The sequence below is a fragment of the Miniopterus natalensis genome, chromosome 17 (assembly GCF_054644295.1).
Source record: "Miniopterus natalensis isolate mMinNat1 chromosome 17, mMinNat1.hap1, whole genome shotgun sequence".
Classification (NCBI taxonomy): domain Eukaryota; kingdom Metazoa; phylum Chordata; class Mammalia; order Chiroptera; family Miniopteridae; genus Miniopterus; species Miniopterus natalensis.
The window spans coordinates 3,600,611-3,618,487 of record NC_142097.1 but is presented as its reverse complement, the minus strand read 5'-3'; the positions used below and the strand labels follow the sequence as shown (position 1 = coordinate 3,618,487).

Genomic DNA, 17,877 nt, shown 5'->3' with positions numbered 1-17,877 from the left:
TAAGTGGCTGCTCTTTAAAACCATCACTTTGGGGGTGGTTCGCCAAGACTGCAGTAGGTAACGAACACCTGGAGTATGTGTTTTCCTGCCCTTTCATTTTCAAGCATTTTGTGTTTGTTCCGAGTCTCTTGTAAACAGCATACTTTCGGATGTTGTTCTTTTTTCCTGAGGAGGGACTCAGAACCTCCGACAGTGAATGTTTACTCGCAGTAAAGCCGAGCCGGCACTGCGGTCTTTCGGCCTTTACCCCCGCATCTTCTCCGCCCATCCTTCCCCGGGACACTCTGGCACCAGGCTTACTGTGGCTCGTTGGCGCGGGGCTCCAACCCTCCCCATCCGCGCGCTTCCTCCCCCGCAAAATGCTGGGAACTCCGCCGCCTCCGCGCCGTCCACCGGAGCGGCGTGGGCCCAGGAAAGCTGCAGGTGAGGTTCCCTGCGGCACCGGGAAGGCTCCGCGGCCCGTCGCAGCCCGGAGGCGGAGGAGGTTGCCATGGCGACAGGCCCGCGGGAAGAGGCGGAGGGGGCCGGGGGGCGCCGCCTCCGATTGGCCCAGCGGCCGCGCTGCGTTCGCCTCGCGCACATGCGCAGCGGCGCCGAGGCGAGGTCCCGGCGGAGCGGGGGCGCGGTGGGTTCCGGGCCGGGCCTCTCAGAGCTGGGCTGCGGCGCGCCGCTCCCGTCCGAGACCCCGCGCGCTTTCCGGGGAAGGGAAGCGGCGGAGCCTGAGGCCCCCGTGCGGTGGGGGCCGAGCCCGCCGCGCAGGCGCCGCGCCCCGCCGCCATTGTTGCCCGGGCCTCCGGCGCTCCGGCTGCGCGTCCGCCGGGTCCCAGCGACAGGTAACGATGTCGCCGGCGCCCGTGCTCGCGGCCCGCGGGGAGGTCACGCGGGGTGAAGGCTGCCGCTGGGGGGCCGGGCCCGGCACGCGCGCCGCCTGCCTCCGACTCCCGCCGCGCGCCTTCTCCGGCCGACGCGCTCGGGACACCGCCGGGCGCGAGGCGACGGGAGGCGACGGGAGGCGAGGCCGCGCGTCGCCGGCGCGGGACCTCGGAGATAGTTGGCTTAGGGGACACGGCTGTTTGAGGGGGGCCCCGAGCGGGCGCCTGTGGACAGGTGGGCGGGTTCTTCTCCAGCAGGCCTGTTCGGGGTTTTCCTCGGGCACCCCGCTTTCAGATGTATTCATGAGGAATTGTCTCCTCTAGAGCAGTTACAGGCTTCACCCGCCCCCCGGCCTCTGCTGCTGCTTTCCAGCCCAGCCGCCGGCCTGCCCCCGCGAAAGGCTAGACTGGCTCGTGTTAATATGCAAAGCAGGTGGATGGCTCGCCCGCTTTTACTAATGTAAAGATAGAAGAGGGGGAGACCGAGGTAAACAAAGCCTGTGTGGTTGGGTTTGTGGGGGTGGGGGTTAATCCGCACCCTGGGACAGCTTTTCCGCAGATTTTCAGGGCGAGTGGGAGGAGGGGAGAGGGGGAGAGAGAAACAGCTATGTAAGAGAGAGACATGGATTGGTTGCCTACCCCACCTGGGGACCAGGCCGGGCGTGAACCTGCAACCCAGGTACGTGCCCTGGACCAGGAATCGAACCTGTGACCCTTCGGGGCTCTCCAGCCACGGAGCCCCACGGGCCAGGGCAAAGACCGTACGTTTCTTTCTGTGCGCACTGGGTAATCTATTTCTGTTTGTGTATGTATACAGCAGAGAGCACCAGGAATTCTTGACCTTGTGGTCTGTTGTTCTTGTGTTTCAGGGTCTCTTAACCATCCCTGCAAGTAGTAGGCTCAGAATTTGTAACTAAGGCTGGTAACTCCACCTTGAGTCTGTTGTGCGCCTGGCTGCAGCAGCCCTAGATAGAATGTCTTTGTGGCTCTAGCACGAGGCTTCAAGCAGTTGGCTCACCACTAGAGAAATAAAGGATATTGGCCAGATTGACTCTCCTGTAATGTCGGCCCCAAGCAAGAGGATGACCAGTTCTTCACGCTCCCAAATCTTTCTGATGTGGAAGCCAGACAAGGCTCAGAGTGGACCCCGCAATACTGAAAAGGAAGCCCTTGCTTCAAGACTCTTGCGTGACACTGAGACCTGTCGACAGAATTTTAGGAATTTTCCATACCCAGGCTTGGCTGGCCCTCGAAAAGCATTGAATCAACTCCGAGAGCTCTGCCTTAAGTGGCTGAGACCTGAGATTCACTCAAAGGAACAAATCCTGGAGCTGCTGGTGCTGGAGCAATTCCTGACCATCCTGCCTGGGGAGGTTAGGACTTGGGTAAAGTCCCAGTACCCAGAGAGCAGCGAGGAAGTGGTGACTCTGGTGGAGGATTTGACTCAGATTCTAGAAGATGAAGGTGAGAATTACAGGGCAGAGAGGGGAGGAACCTGGGTGGTGAGGACAGCAAGCATGGCAGAGAGCAACCTGTTAAAGAAATGGGAGAAGGCAGGTCAGTGAGTGAGAACAGGCATTACCACGAGCCTCATCCTGCATGGTATTCGCCTTCAGATTTCTTGGAGCCACATGCACATTATCTAAACCAGAGGAGATGTGTCATGAAACAGTGACCAGACACAACCAAATTACCCCCTTACAAGCCCTCAGGAAGTTTACCTGCAGAGGTTTGAACCATTGCGCCAATAAATGATTTGCTTTGTGAGTTCGGTTTTACAGTAACAATTCCAAATAGGTAGAAAAGAGTCCAGAGAACATTTCCTTATTAAGTGAAGACACAACTCACAAAATTTACATCACGTGAAGATTTAGTAGAAAATTATGAATTTGGTACATATGTTTAAGAGTCCCAGAGTAGACTTGTTTTTGAAGCCTACACTGATGTCTTAGGACAGGTCATTGCTGCTTCCCACTGGGTTTTTTGAAGTAGGGGTGTTGTGTTTGGTTTCCTTTTGACTTCTCACTTGAAGAAAGTATAGGCATCTATGTGGTGATGAGTTCCGCGGCAATTCAAACAGGACTGATCTCCAGCATGGTCTCTCTCTTCCCAGCTGCTCCTCAGAACTCTGCCCTTTCCCAAGAAACCCCAGAGGAAGACCCCAAAGGAAGACATGCTTTCCAGGCAGGGTGGCTCAATGACTTGGTGACCAAAGTGAGTTTTAGTGTCTTATGTGATTTTAAAACGTGTTCATAGTGTGTGATGACATTTTCTTTCATGGCCTTCTAACTCTGAGACCCCAAAGTCGTATCAAGGACCTAAGCCTCGTTTTTTCTCCGTGAGCCACCTTGGCCTGTTGAGATAGATGAATGCCCTGTGTAGGAAATGGGAATGCCTTTTCTCACTTTTTGACTTGAAGGCAGCAATATCACATTGAGGTTGAGGGATTGACTTGCCCAGCCAAATGGATCTAGGTTTGGTCCCTGGTTCTGCCATTGAACCTGTAATTTGGGGCAAGATGCTTAACCGTTAACCGCTCAGCCTGAGTTATTCAACTCTAATAAACAATATTCTTCTACTTAGGAAGATTAAATATTATGAGACTTGTTGCCCTGGGTTATAGTGAGTGACCAGTTAGGTCACAGTAGGATAAACAATAGTTACCATTATTTTTTCTCATGAACAAGTGACTGAAGGCCATGTATTTTATGGTGTTACTTTTGATCACGAGTCTTTTATTTTAAGGAAGAGCCACTCAGGCCACTTTAAGAGAAAGATTTACTTTAAAAATATACATGGTCTGAAATTGGTAACCAGTGTAAAATTATTTATAGGTAATATGAATGTTTACCTGAAAAATCTAAGAAAATCAAGGGAAAAACTGTTAGAAACAATAATAAAAAATTTGAGTGAAGTGACTGCTACAGTAAATGGCATACAAAAGTTAATCACTTTATATGTAAAAATCATATCGATGATAAGATGAAGTAAGAGATTTCATTCACAGTATTACACCCCTCAAGTTTAAAATAGCTAGGACTAAGCAGAGTATAAATTTTGCAGTACCGTCACATTCTATATCATTCTACAGGATGTGAAAGAAGCCTAGAATGGTGTAAAACTGTCAGTTCTCCCTAACTTAAAAGCTTAATGTGATTTCAAAACCCCAATACCATTTTTTAAAGAAACTTAGTTTATTTAAAACCATGTAAGCATAATGAAGAATTTTTTTTAATGAAGAACAACAAAGAGGGATGTGAAAGGTATGTAAAAATACAGCAGTTCAACTGTGTGGTGAAGAAGATGAAGGGCTCTGCATCTCATCAATAGAGCACACAGAAGATCAAAATTTCTAATTATAACACATTGAATTTATTCTTAAGGCAGAGCTTGAAGAGCAAAACCATTCAATTCTTTGTCATCTATGTTTAAAACCCTTTGTTCTTTAAAATGGAGCCACCAATGTATGCACTAGTGGCAAGTGAAAGCAATAAATTCCACTTTATTTTCGAACTTCCTTCTAAGGCCACTCAGGTATGCTCATCCAGACATTGGGTGAAAGTTTTTGTTTGTTTGTTTGTTTGTTTAATATGCCTTTATAGATTTCAGAGAGAAGAAGAGAGAGGGAGAGAGAGAGAGAAACATCAATGATGAGAGAGTCATTGATCGCTGCCTCCTGCACTCCCCCTGACCGGGAATCGAACTGCAGTCTCCTGGATCATAGGTCGATGCTCAACTGCTGAATCACACGAGCTGGGCTGCATGAAAGTTTTTACTAGAAAACTTTTAGGGTCCTACTAAAGCTTAAGCTTTTATGATTCTTTCCACCACACATGTACCTGGTATTATCACTACCCCCTTCCTACTAGTTCTTGAACTAAGTTAAATTATATTTGATGTTTTAGGAATCAATGACATTCAGAGATGTGGCTGTGGATATCACCCAGGAGGACTGGGAGCTAATGCGTCCTGTGCAGAAGGAATTGTACAAGACTGTGACATTACAGAACTATTGGAACATGGTTTCTCTAGGTAAGCATCATCTACACCCACTCCTTTCTGCATACCCACCAGAGTATCTTTTTTTTCCTCCATTGTTAAAAATGGGTTGGACCTCTAAACTACTTTGCTATGAATGGGGGCCTTAGAGGTCAGTTGTGCTCATCCCATTTGGGCACAGAAGTGGCTCTGTTCTACTTCCTTTTCCCAAGTGGAAGGTTTCTAAGTGGAAGGTCATTGAAAACTGATATGCAGCGTCACAGGGCTGCCACCCAGTGCTGCACCTTGCTCATTCCCTACTTCCCTATGACCTCCTTCTCCACAACCTCTATTCAAATAACCTCCAGGGTGCCAGGAAATTTTTATCCTAGCTCTGAAAAAGAGCAGGACCTAATTTATTAGGTCACGTCCATGACCTAGTGTTTACCTGAAGGGGTCTATCCACATGGATAAGAAGTCACGTAATAAAATTTGAACACATGTTTATATCCAGGATAAAACTCGTTATATTCCTCCTGAACAGGACTTACAGTGTACAGACCAACTGTGATTCCCATATTGGAAGAACCATGGATGGTGATAAAAGAAATCTTAGAAGGCCCGACTCCAGGTGAGAGAATAAGTGGCAGATGAGAGACTTTACATTTAGTCTATTTTACCCTAAGTATGGTGAGTTATACTTTTAAATATGGCCAAGTCACTTTCCACAAAGACCTCCCAGTCTGTCAAGAACACTTCCTTGCAGAGACCATCTTCAGGAAAGATTTTCCAGACATCATTTTTACACCTTTCCCCTAGGTTTCATGGTGTCCTTCCCAATGACCCTCAAGTCCCATCCCTCCGTGCTGTGTCTAAGGCTTTCATTGTGCCACTGTTCCCCCGCTCTCTGTTTAAACATGCATGAATGGCTTTTAAAATCTTAAATTTCAAACCTTTTTGATTTTCTTTTATTTATTGACAAAACTCTGGCCCCCTGCCTCCACTTTCCTAACTCATTCCGTTCTTTTTTTATTTTCTAATTATTTAAAAAGACAATTTATTCACAAGATAAAAGTTTTTAAATATAAAGAATACATTTTTTAATTTAAAGTATTTTATTTATTGATTTTTATAGAGAGAGAGAAACACCAATTTGTTGTTCCACTTATTGATATATTATTTATTGGTTGATTCTTATATGTGCCCTGACTGGGGATCAAACCTGAAACCTTGGTATATTGGGACAACACCCTAACCAACTGAGCTACCTGGCCAGGGACATTTTAAAATTTTATACAAAGCCAAAAAATTCTCACACATGTATACCACATTCAGCCAGTTCCTACATCTGCCCAACACACAACCACTGTTACTTGTTTCTACTTTATTCTTTTTTTTTTTTAAATATCTTTATTGATTTCAGAAAGAGGAACGGAGAGGGGGAGAGAGAGTTGAAACATCAATGATGAGAGAAAGTCATTGATCAGCCGCCTCCTGCACACCCCCGACTGGGGACCGAGCCCGCAACCCGGGCATATGCCCTGACCGGGAATCGAACCCTGATCTCTCCTGGATCCTAGGTCGATGCTCAATCGCTGAGCCACACCCAGCTGGGCTCTAGTTTGTTCTTTTAGGTGTTTATTTTGTTTTGTTTGCATGCAACGTGAATATGAAAGTATTTTTCCCCATTTTCTAATATAAATGGTAACATCCTGTACACTCAGATTTGTACTTTGCTTTTATTACTTAAAAGTATATCTTGATAAGTGTTCCAAATGATATGTAAAGAGCTTAAATATCTGCATCAAATTTTATTGTGTGTCTCATATTTTATTATTCTGTTCCCTATTGATGGACTTTTTGGTGGTTCCCATTCCTTCCTTTTTTCCTTCCTTCACAACAACTTTATTTTTAAAGGTTTCAAACTAGCAGAAAAGTTATAGGAACAGTACATTGAACACCTATATATTTTTTTGCCTGGAATCAGCATTTATCATCATTCAGCCACTTTTACCTTATCTCTTTTGGTTGTTGCTGTTAATCCTTACTCAAGGATAATTTTTTTCCATTGATTTTTAGAGAAAGTGGAAGGGAGGGAGGGAGAAGGTGAGAGAGAAACATTGATGTGAGAGAGACACATTGATTGGTTACCTCCAGCACACCCCCAGACCAGGCTGGGGATGAACCTGCAACCCAGGTACATACCTTTGATTGGGAATTGAACCTATGACCCTTTGGTGCACAAGCCGACACTCTAACCACTGAGCAACACCAGCCAGGGCTCCTTATCTCTTTACATGCACACACACGTACTGTTTTTACACAGAACCATTTGAAAGTTAGTTCAGGCATCGTGACATCTCACCCCTAAATATTTCTACAAATATCATGTAAGAACACAGGCATTCTCCTACATAAGTACAATGCCGCTCTTTCCAAATATTTAGTATTTATATAATAATGTTATCTACTGGATAGTCAAATACTTAGATTTCTCCAGATATTTCCCCAAAATATCCTTTATAGATATTTTTCTCCCCAATCCAGGATCCAGTCAGGAATCCCATGCTCCACTGAGTTTGCAATGTCTTAGTCCCTTTTAATCTAGACCTGTTCCCCAGCCTTTTCTTTTCTTTTTTCCTTTAATCTTTCATGATATTGACATTTTTTGAAGGATCCAGGCCAGGTTTTGTTTTTTTAAATGACCCACATTTGCCTGATTGTTTCCTCATGATTAGATTCTGATTGAACATTTTTGCCAAGAATACTTTATAGGTATGTACTTTCCATTGCATTTCCTCAGGAGACATATAATGTCATTTTATCTCATTATTGGTGATACTCAGTTTGGTGAAGGTGCTGTCTACTGGATCTTTCCATTTTAAAGATGCTTTTTTTTTTTCCTTTCTAATTAGTAAGAAATCTGTGGATTGATAAATAGACACCAACCACATGACTATTGTATTCCCTGGTAACCTTTTGTTTGAGGTTCTTGGCATCCACTGATGATCCTTGCTTTATTATATTACATTGATTTTTTAATTCAGCCATCTCTTCTAAATGATTAATAATACTCTTCTGCAAAGAATAGCTGTCCCTCCTCCCACTCCATTTCTGTGTGTATATATCACTATAGACTAATGGGATTTTAAGAAATTCAGTGTATTATTATTTCATTCCAGCTTTTGGTGGTTGGTTTTTTTCCTATTTTTGATGCTCAATTGTCCCAAATTTGGGCACTGGAAGACTTTTTCTTAAATTGAAGTGTAATTGACATAAAACATTATATTAGTTTCTGGTGTACCACGTAATGATTTGATATTTGTATCCACTGTAAAACTATCACCACAATAAATCTAGTTACCATATGTTACCATACATAGTTACAAATTTTCATGTGTGTGAAACTTTCAAATATGCATTATACAGTGGAACCTCTGTTCTTGAACTTGATTTGCTCCGAAGGCTGTTCGAAAACCGAATTATTTTTTCCCATTAGAAATAATGTAAATTGAATTAATCTGTTTCAGACCCCCCCCAAATGATTCTGTCTTAACCTTTCTTATATACACTACATGTCTAATGTACTGTTTAATTTGTAAATAAACACTTAAAAAAGGGACATGGTTGTTACAGTCCCATGGGACCCAGGAACACAAGTACTCCTGGCTTCCAAAGCCCCATACTCAAGGGATGTCCCCTGGGTTGCCACTACAAAAACTGGGGCATCAGGTGTAATACAACCTGGCTACCAGACGTGTGTAAAAGCTCCCCTGGAGATATTTGCATGGAAGCATTGCAGAGGCAGAGCACAAAAATGGCACCCACTAATGCCTCTGTCCCCTTGCACCCTTAAAGTAGAAGCTTAAGGTCATCCATCAACAGGATTGAGGAACTGTCACAGGCAGCCAGCTTGAGCTCTTGCTGATTTCCTGTCTTGTTTTCACTTGATTTTTGGCCTCTGAGGATTCTGCTCTCTTACCATCTTGGTGATATATCATAAGTTGATCCTTTGGAAAAGGATGTCTAATCATTCATATTTCAGGAAATGGGAACTTTGATGATTCACAAGTACAGTAGTAGTAGTTATTGGTCTTCGAAGGCCGTCCTATCTCAGAACTTTTATAGTTTTTTTATTTATACAGGACTTAGCCATTCTTTAAGGTTCGACTCAAATCATGCCTCCCTCTATCCTTGATTACCTGAGTCAACACTGATCTCTTCTATTAGAACTGTACCATTGTTTGGCCCTATTGACCAACAGATACTTGCTGCTTCTAACCAATTCTTTTTTTAAAATTTTTTTTATTCTCACCCAAGGATATTTTCCCCATTGCTTTTCAGAGAGAGTGGAAGGGGGAGAGAGAGAGAGAAACATCGATGTGAGAGAGACACATCAGTTGGTTGCCTCCTGCCTACACGCTGACCAGGGCCAAGGATTGAGCCTGCAACCAAGGTGCATGCCCTTGGCTGGTATCGAACCCGGGACCTTTCAGTCTGCCGGCCAACTCTCCAACCCTGCGCCAGACTGGCTAGGGCTCTAACCAATTCTTTCTGGTTAGGTATATACACATATTTAAGCCCTGCTTAATTTATCTCCATTTCTGAATCTCCAATAAATTGATTGATTTAAAAATGTATGCTTTATAGTAGCAATTTCTTCATGGTCATCGTTCAGACTTGTTACTTTAAGCTAGTTAATTATAACCTTTAGTACTTCCTTTTCAGGTATATGAAATAGTCTCTCATAGATGGATTCTGATTACTTAGAAGTTAAACTGAGCTTCTGGTATTATCTCATTGTGTGTTGTATACATGTACACACATACACACTCACACATTTACCTACATGGTCCATTAACATTTTCATATTGTTTCTTTGGGGGGGGGCAGTAACAGATCTGGTTTGAGGAAGTTGTTTATACTTTTTCTCTATAAAAGTAGCATAACTACATGTCTAGTATTAAACAGCAATAAAAGGCATAGCTAATTTATTGAATATTAGGAAATATTTTTTAAAACCTATAATTTCATTGTTATATCATTTTGGTAATATTTGTTTAGTTATGAGTTTTATGATACTGCTTTTTTCACTTAACATTAGTCCTAACCATTTTCTGGTGTCAACTCTGGTTTTTTTATTTAAATCAAAGTAATAAAAATAGTTTGTAAATTCAAGCAGCACAAGGAAGCCAAATGAAATATGTGTCTCTCCCCTCACCCATTACTAGGACCTTCTCCCCTTAGATTATTACTGCAGTGTATAATGTGTATAAGTGTATGTGTGTATCTATAAGACATTTAGCATATCTTTACACAGATAAGTTCTTGCTCTACATACTGTTACATACCTTTTTTTCACTTAATAATACTTCCTTCACACCTTTGCATATTGATAAATATACAGTTACTCCATTATCCCCTTCCTAGCTACTCCTTTATTAATGATTGATTCCATTGAATGAATATAGTTGTGGTTATTATACTTTGATCTGCATCTTAGAAAGTTTCTGAACTATTCAGTATTAATTTTGCTACATTATAAATGCCATATTTAATTATATTTTGTTAAATAATTCTTAATGTTTGTAAATTATATGTTTCCCACCTGATCTCAAAGGAGAAAAGTACTGTAACTTAAATTTGTTTTAAACTATCATAGAAACATAATAGGCATCAGCAAATACAGGCATACCTCACTTTTGTGCTTCACTTTATTGCACTTCACAGGTACTGCATTTTTTACAAATTGATGGTAAGACCCTCCACCAACAAAAAGATTACAACTTGCTGAAGGCTAAGATGCTTAGCATTTTTTAGCAATAAAGTGTTTTTTAACTAAGGTAGTTACCTTCTTTACACATCATATATTGCACACTTAATAGGCTATAGCATAAGGTAAATAAAACTTTTATACGCACTGAGAAACCAAAACATTTATGTGACTCACTTTATTGTGGTATTTGCTTTATTGCGGTGGTCTGGAACCAAACCCACAATATATCCAAGGTACGCCTGTACATATTCGATTACTTTGCAGGCAGGTGTGGAGTCGGGTTTTTTGTGTGTGAGTGTGTGTGCATTCAAGTTCTCCTTTTTACAAGTTACTGTCTTATTTTACCAATTCAGGTGAGTGGCCACCATTTCCACTCTTGGGTCATTTTCTGAAAGAAATGTAAAAGAAGCATAAGTTAGTTCCAGAGTTTGCAACTAGGTTGGAAATATAAGAAACACACAAAATCACGAAATAATAATGTAAGGCCAAGTTTTGTCATGGCCCCATCATTATATTAGGTTGAACCATATGAAACTGCTAATATTCAGCCATATTGATCTACAAAAAAGATAATTTCATATGTGCGTTTTTTTCATTCTCACCAAGGATATGTTTTTATTGATTTTTAAGAGAGAAACATCAATGAGAGAGAAATGTTGATTGGTTGCTTCCTGTATGCACCCTGACTCTGGATCAAACCCCCTGACTGGAATCAAATCCGCAGTCTTTTGGTATTTAAGGACAGTGCTCCAACCAACTGAGCCACCCAGCTGGGGGAAGATAATTTTATATGATTCAGCTGAATGTACTTAGGATTCTAAGAAGAAGAGAGAAACATGAGCTTTTTTAATAGATGGAGAAGGTATAAGAGAAGGCCTAGAGTCTGGAAGTAGCATGACACCTATAGAAGATTATGAGGAAGTAATTTTAAGTTATGTGGGTAACTTTGGCCTTTAAGCTGATGACACCTATAGAAGATTATGAGGAAGTAATTTTAAGTTATGTGGGTAACTTTGGCCTTTAAGCTGATTATGAAGTGTGGTAGAAGACATAGAAAGAAAATGCTTGAATATCTTGGGACTAAATGCCAAATTGGAGGTATTTTAAACTTTTTTTTCTCTCTAACTTTTATCCTTTATGCCACTGATCCTCAAACTTTAGTGTGCATCAAAACAACCTGGAGGGCTTGCTAAAAAACAGATTTCTCAGCCTCACTTCCAAAGTTTCTGATTCATATGTCTGGGTGGGGCGCAATAATTTAACATATTCCCAGGTGATAGTGATGCTTAATCCTCTAGACTGGGAACTGTACTTTTTTTTAGTTGTTTTTTTTTTTTAATTGATTTTAGAGAGAGACAGACATCAATTTGCTATTGCACCCATTCATGCATTGATTTGTTAACTGTTGTGTGTGCCCTGATGAAGGATCGAACCCACAACCCTGGCATATTGGGACAATGCTCTAACAAACTGAGCTACCCAGCCAGGGTTGGGGACTGTACTTTTGAGAATGATTGTTTTAGGCTATATGAGAGTTACTAGACATTTAAGCATGAAAAGCACTCCATGCAATTGCTATTATAATATTATGTAGGATTGTGCAGAGTAGATTGGAAGGAATGAGGATAGCATGCCCACTTTATGAAACCATTATATAAATTATAACTCATATAATTAATTACACAATTGAAGCCATCCCAAATTATCCTACACAGTGTTATCCACTGTATTCACTTCTGTCAGCTCTGTTACCTGACCTGACTCATTTTATTTACTCTGTGCCCATGTTGGATAGTGAGGAGCCTCTCCTGTCTCAATTTAGTCTTTTGTTTTCCTGCCCTTTTTTTCTCTTTTCCCAAGCTTTAAGGACCATGTTATGAGGTTGTCAGAGCCATAGTTTTTTAAGCATTTTATTCACGTTCATTATTTTGTTTCTATTTTGGCAGTTTCTCCAAATAGAAGAAAACTTTTTATATTCTTTTTATTTCAGGACAGGAAACAGAAGCCCAAGATCATAATCCAGTTAAAAATATTGCTAAATTCACAACAGATGGAACCCAGACCATCAAATTGGAAGAACCATATGACTATGGTGACAGATTAGAGAGGCAAGCACCAGTTACCTTCATGAAAATTCCCACTGATGAAGGAAATTTCAGTTTGAAGTCAGTTTTTTCACAAGAAGGTGATCCTACAGAAGAGTATCTTAGTAAATATGATATATATGGAGATCATTTTGAAAAGCATTCAAACCTGATTATACAGTTTGATACTCTGTCAGATAATAAGACATCTGTATATGACGAAAGCAGGGCAATCTTCAATCACGTCTCATATGGTATTGTACATAGGAAAATTTACCCTGGAGAGAAGCCTTACAAATGTAATGTGTGTGGGAAAAAGTTTAGGAAATACCCATCCTTCGTGAAACACCAAAGCACCCATACCAAAGAGAAATCTTATGAATGTGAAGAGTGCGGGAAAGAGTTTCGACACCTCTCATCCCTTATTGCACATCAGAGAATGCATACTGGAGAAAAACCTTATGAATGCCACCAATGTGGGAAAGCCTTCAGCCAGCGAGCACACCTTACTATACATCAGAGAATTCATACCGGAGAGAAACCGTATAAATGTGATGACTGTGGGAAAGACTTTAGTCAGCGTGCACACCTTACTATACATCAAAGGACACATACAGGAGAGAAACCATATAAATGCTTAGAATGCGGTAAAACCTTCAGCCACAGTTCATCACTGATCAATCATCAGAGAGTTCATACTGGAGAAAAGCCTTATATATGCAACGAATGTGGGAAAACGTTCAGTCAAAGTACGCACCTTCTTCAACATCAAAAAATACATACTGGAAAGAAACCATATAAATGCAATGAGTGTTGGAAAGTATTTAGTCAGAGTACTTACCTTATTCGACATCAGAGAATTCATTCTGGAGAGAAGTGTTATAAATGTAATGAATGTGGAAAAGCCTTTGCTCATTCCTCAACTCTTATTCAACATCAAACTACTCACACTGGAGAGAAATCCTATGTATGCAAAATATGTGGGAAAGCCTTCAGCCAGAGTGCAAACCTTACTCAACATCACAGAACACATACTGGAGAGAAACCATATAAATGCACAGTGTGTGGGAAAGCCTTCAGCCAGAGTGTACACCTTACTCAACATCAGAGGATTCATAACGGAGAAAAACCCTTTAAATGCAACATATGTGGGAAAGCATATAGACAGGGTGCAAATCTTACTCAGCATCAAAGGATTCATACCGGAGAGAAGCCCTATAAATGTAACGAATGTGGGAAAGCTTTTATTTATTCCTCATCACTTAATCAACATCACAGAACTCATACTGGAGAAAGACCTTATAAATGTAATGAATGTGATAAAGACTTCAGCCAGAGAACATGCCTTATTCAACACCAGAGAATTCACACAGGAGAGAAGCCCTATGCATGCCGTATATGTGGTAAAACCTTCACTCAGAGTACAAACCTTATTCAGCATCAGCGTGTTCATACAGGTGCCAAACATCGTAATTAATGGACATGGAGACTTTAAGTGTTACAACTTAATCATTTACATTTTATTTTGTACTCTGTGTTAACACATTCAAAAGAAGTGCAATATACATTAGATACCACTGAGCAGAAGTATCAGAATTAGTAATGTGGATATAACCTATTTAAATTTAATGTTAAATTTGAGAAGAAAACTTCATTCACTTCTTAACCTCTATTGATTTATTCCAGAAAGAAACCCTGTGAAAGTAAGAGTATTCAGAAATCTGTAACTCACCGACTCTTACTGTATTTCAAGTACTTCTCAGTGAGGCCTCGTGAATGTAACTTGTGAAAACTTCCATCAAGTAGAGATTTCACACAGGAGAGTAATCCTGGGATAATAGGAAAGCTGCTTTCAGGCCTTTAGTTCTTCCCAGCTTTGAAGCCTTAAATATGTAAAGGGTTCCCCTCTCCCTTTTTACTTCCCTTTTCCTATTATGCCATAACTGCCATGTTTTGGGGGAAATTTTTGAAAGTATCTTAAAGATTTCTATGTGACCACTGTTTAATTATACTTTCCTTAAATACTGAAATAGTAAAGGAAGGGAACCTTAATGAAAGGTGATAGGATAGAGAAATTAATGTGTATATAACCCTTAGACGTGTACAAATTTAGTTAAACAGACAACAAACACCCAAGCTTAAATCTTTAAAACAGCCTTAATTTCACTAAGTTTTGACATCTGTCATCCTGTAGGGAAAAATAAGAATACAGTTTCCATTATTTTCACCTGCCTCCTAAGTTTATAATTTAAGGTTCCCGTGTGACTATTGTACTGTAGAAAGTGGATTTCTTCCATTGAAACATATTTTTTGAGTGTCGACTGTGCTCAGGGCCCAAATTTCTTAATTGGATCCTTTCAGGGCTTCCTGTAGTGCTTTGCTGCAAATCACAGCTGAATTTAGCAACAGTAAGGGCATGGGCGTGTCATGGGATGAGCATAAGAAACCTAAAATGGATTGCAAAAGCAGACCCCATATCCTAAGGCAAGGAAGTAATACAATCTATTTAAATAATGTGAGAAAAAATAGGTAATGGAAAATGGATATGAGTTCAGTGCAGAAGGTGGGGTCGGGGAAAAAAATCAAGGTGAAGACAGGAAAGCGAATACATAGGTAACTTATAACATGAAATGTTACTGAACTTGGTTTACCTAAGAAAACAAAGAGTAACTGGTTGAATAAAAAAGCAAAACTCATCCTGTTTGTAAGAAGAAACGAAAAATGAAATGATTGATTTTGAAGGAGTATTTGGGATTGGTTTTCCTTCATATAAATAAGTATACTCTTAAAATATGAAGAAAAAAATTTCATTGGAAAAAGCATTGATGCAGTAATCATTAAATAATAATAACTGTCAGAGTCCTAAGCAACATAAAAGGAAAAGTGGCAGAAATGCAAATAGCAGTCGGTAAAGTACTGCTGTCCTTAATATCTGTAGCGTTCCACTGTTGGAACATAAGACCATACTCTCAGCTGAGATTCATTTTGCTCTTGTTTCTTCAGTGCCTTGCATGTAGCAGGTGGTCAATATATATGTTAGTTGAATTAATGAATAAATAAGTAGATAAGTTGAGTAATAGGTAGACTTAACTGATACAGAGTGAAATTTGTAGAATTGTGAACACATGAAAAGAAATATTTAACAAATACTGGTCATTGATTGGTTAATTAACTTAGAAATGAAGAAATCCCCAGATATTAGCAATGGGGATATTCCTGAGAAATCATGGGACATCTTTGCACAGGAAATTTTCCTGAGCTAGATGAGGGGAAATTGATATAAATTCTGGCACTGAAAATATCAAATTAAACGTGTTGACCCATGTGGCTTCATTTGGACATGACTTTATATAATATAAACATCCTACAAGCAGGTGCAGAAGGAAAGACATCTTCAGGGCTTTCTTGTTGAGTGTTTTCAAGAAGTTACTCTCCTTGTCCTCACATTCATTAACCTTGATGTCATGGAATTGCCCTTCACAAATTTCAAATTATCTCCAGGTGCATAATACTCAAATTATGCTTATGCCACGGTTATTAGGTTAAAAATAACCATTGTACTTCAGATGCAATTTTTATAATGTCACTTCATACCTTACACAACATTTTTTTCTCCTGGAATGAATGTGTAGAGTATTATAGTCCATAGCATCTTTCTTTGCATTAATTTGTATTTCCTGCTTTTATGTGTTTTATGTAAATAGTGCATTTATAAGGTCTTCCATTGATACACTGAAGCAATTGATGCCCTGATAAAATAATAGAATAACAATAGTGGAGAATCCTAGATATTTGTGTATTTTTCCCACTTTTACAGTTGTCTGGCTTAAATATAATTCAGGTTTTTTATTTTCCACAATTTTTTATTACGAATGTGTTCAAATATACAGAAAATTAAAGAATAACAAACTACATCTGCCACTTAGATTTAAAAAATCACATTTTGCCATATGTTTCTGAACAATTGGAAAGTAACTTAAAGACATGACATTTCACCCCTATGCATGCATCTCATAAAAAATGACAGTCTTTTTTCATAATCACAATACCCTTACATATCTCAAAAAATGAATAGTATGCCCAGCCAGCGTGGCTCAGCTGTTTAGCATTGACCTATGGTCCAGGGGATCACAGTTCGATTCCTGGTCAGGGCACATGCCCGGGTTGCAGGCTCCATCCCCAGGCAGGGGTGTGCAGGAGGCAGCAATTAATGACTCATCATTGATGTTTCTCTCCCTCTTTCTGAAATCAATAAAGACTTTTTTTTAAATAGTAATTCCCTAATATCTAATGCTTAACCCATGTTTAAATTTTCCCTGTTAAAACAGTCAAATGTCACATACTACATTTGATTGCAATGTTTGTTTCATCTAAAATAGCCTCTCAACCTTGGTTTTTTTCCAGGATTTTTTTTTTAATGGAGCAAATCAGTTGTAGAATCTCACGTTCAGTATTTAACTGCTGTTTACAACCAGTTTGTTTATCAAATCCGTAAACAGGTCAGTGGTTTGTTTACCTTGTTGCTGTGGTTTCTGTAAATTAGCAATTAGGGCCAAAGGCTTGATGTATTCAGGCTAACCATTTTTAACATTAACACTTCACAGATGTATGTCATATTACATCATATCAAAAGTTTTATATAGTCTTAAATAGTCTTAGAAGACATATTAAAAGTCTTACAGTCTTAAATATCTGGTTGACTATCAGTGATGTAAAGTTTCATCCCTCAGTTGAGGTAACCACTGTATGTTCCCAATGTAAAGGTCATGTTTTTTCTGTTGCAGTCAATCTGTGGACTGAGACCTTGACAGTATATGGATAGCCTTTGTACCCACAGACTTTCACCTGGTGGTTTTGGTATCCAATAATGATTATCCTTGCCTGAATCCATTATTTCAGCAAGATTTGCAAAATGGTGATTTTCTATTTCTGCATTTACTGACATTCTTCTATAAGGAAGAGCTTCCCTTTGTCAGCTGGAATACACTGAGGCAGGGTCATGCTCAACTCTTTTCCTTTAATTACAAGTTGCCAGAATAAGGAGTTGGCAGTGATGACAAATGATTCGATGTGTTACGATAACTCATGATCATTGTTTCTGATGCTCACATCCCAAATTTGGCCAGTTGGAACCCTTCAGGTAGCTCTTACATCCATCCTTTGACAT

General features: G+C 40.2%; 1 protein-coding gene across 2 annotated transcripts; it reads left to right on the top strand.

Moving 5' to 3' along the window:
* Nucleotides 1-580: 580 nt before the first annotated feature.
* Nucleotides 581-17,225, top strand: ZNF287 (zinc finger protein 287). 2 transcript variants are annotated; one of them, XM_016196423.2, is made up of 6 exons: nucleotides 1,266-1,359; nucleotides 1,742-2,336; nucleotides 2,986-3,086; nucleotides 4,778-4,904; nucleotides 5,395-5,481; nucleotides 12,617-17,225. In XM_016196423.2, exons 2-6 carry the CDS (start codon nucleotides 1,934-1,936, stop codon nucleotides 14,185-14,187), a joined length of 2,289 nt encoding a protein of 762 aa, XP_016051909.2. In that variant the 5' UTR covers nucleotides 1,266-1,359; nucleotides 1,742-1,933; the 3' UTR covers nucleotides 14,188-17,225. The 2 variants fall into 2 exon arrangements, with proteins under 2 accessions (XP_087681961.1, XP_016051909.2); XM_087825835.1 differs by lacking the exons at nucleotides 1,266-1,359; nucleotides 1,742-2,336 and adding an exon at nucleotides 581-833.
* The last annotated feature ends 652 nt before the right edge of the window (nucleotides 17,226-17,877 follow it).

Bases quoted from the DNA above. Each gene is read 5' to 3' on its own strand.
- ZNF287 (XM_016196423.2), top strand. From the start codon at position 1,934: ATGTCGGCCCCAAGCAAGAGGATGACCAGTTCTTCACGCTCCCAAATC. The intron at 2,337-2,985 runs GTGAGAATTACA...CTCTCTTCCCAG, and splicing joins TCAGATTCTAGAAGATGAAG to CTGCTCCTCAGAACTCTGCC. The intron at 4,905-5,394 runs GTAAGCATCATC...CCTCCTGAACAG, and splicing joins TTGGAACATGGTTTCTCTAG to GACTTACAGTGTACAGACCA.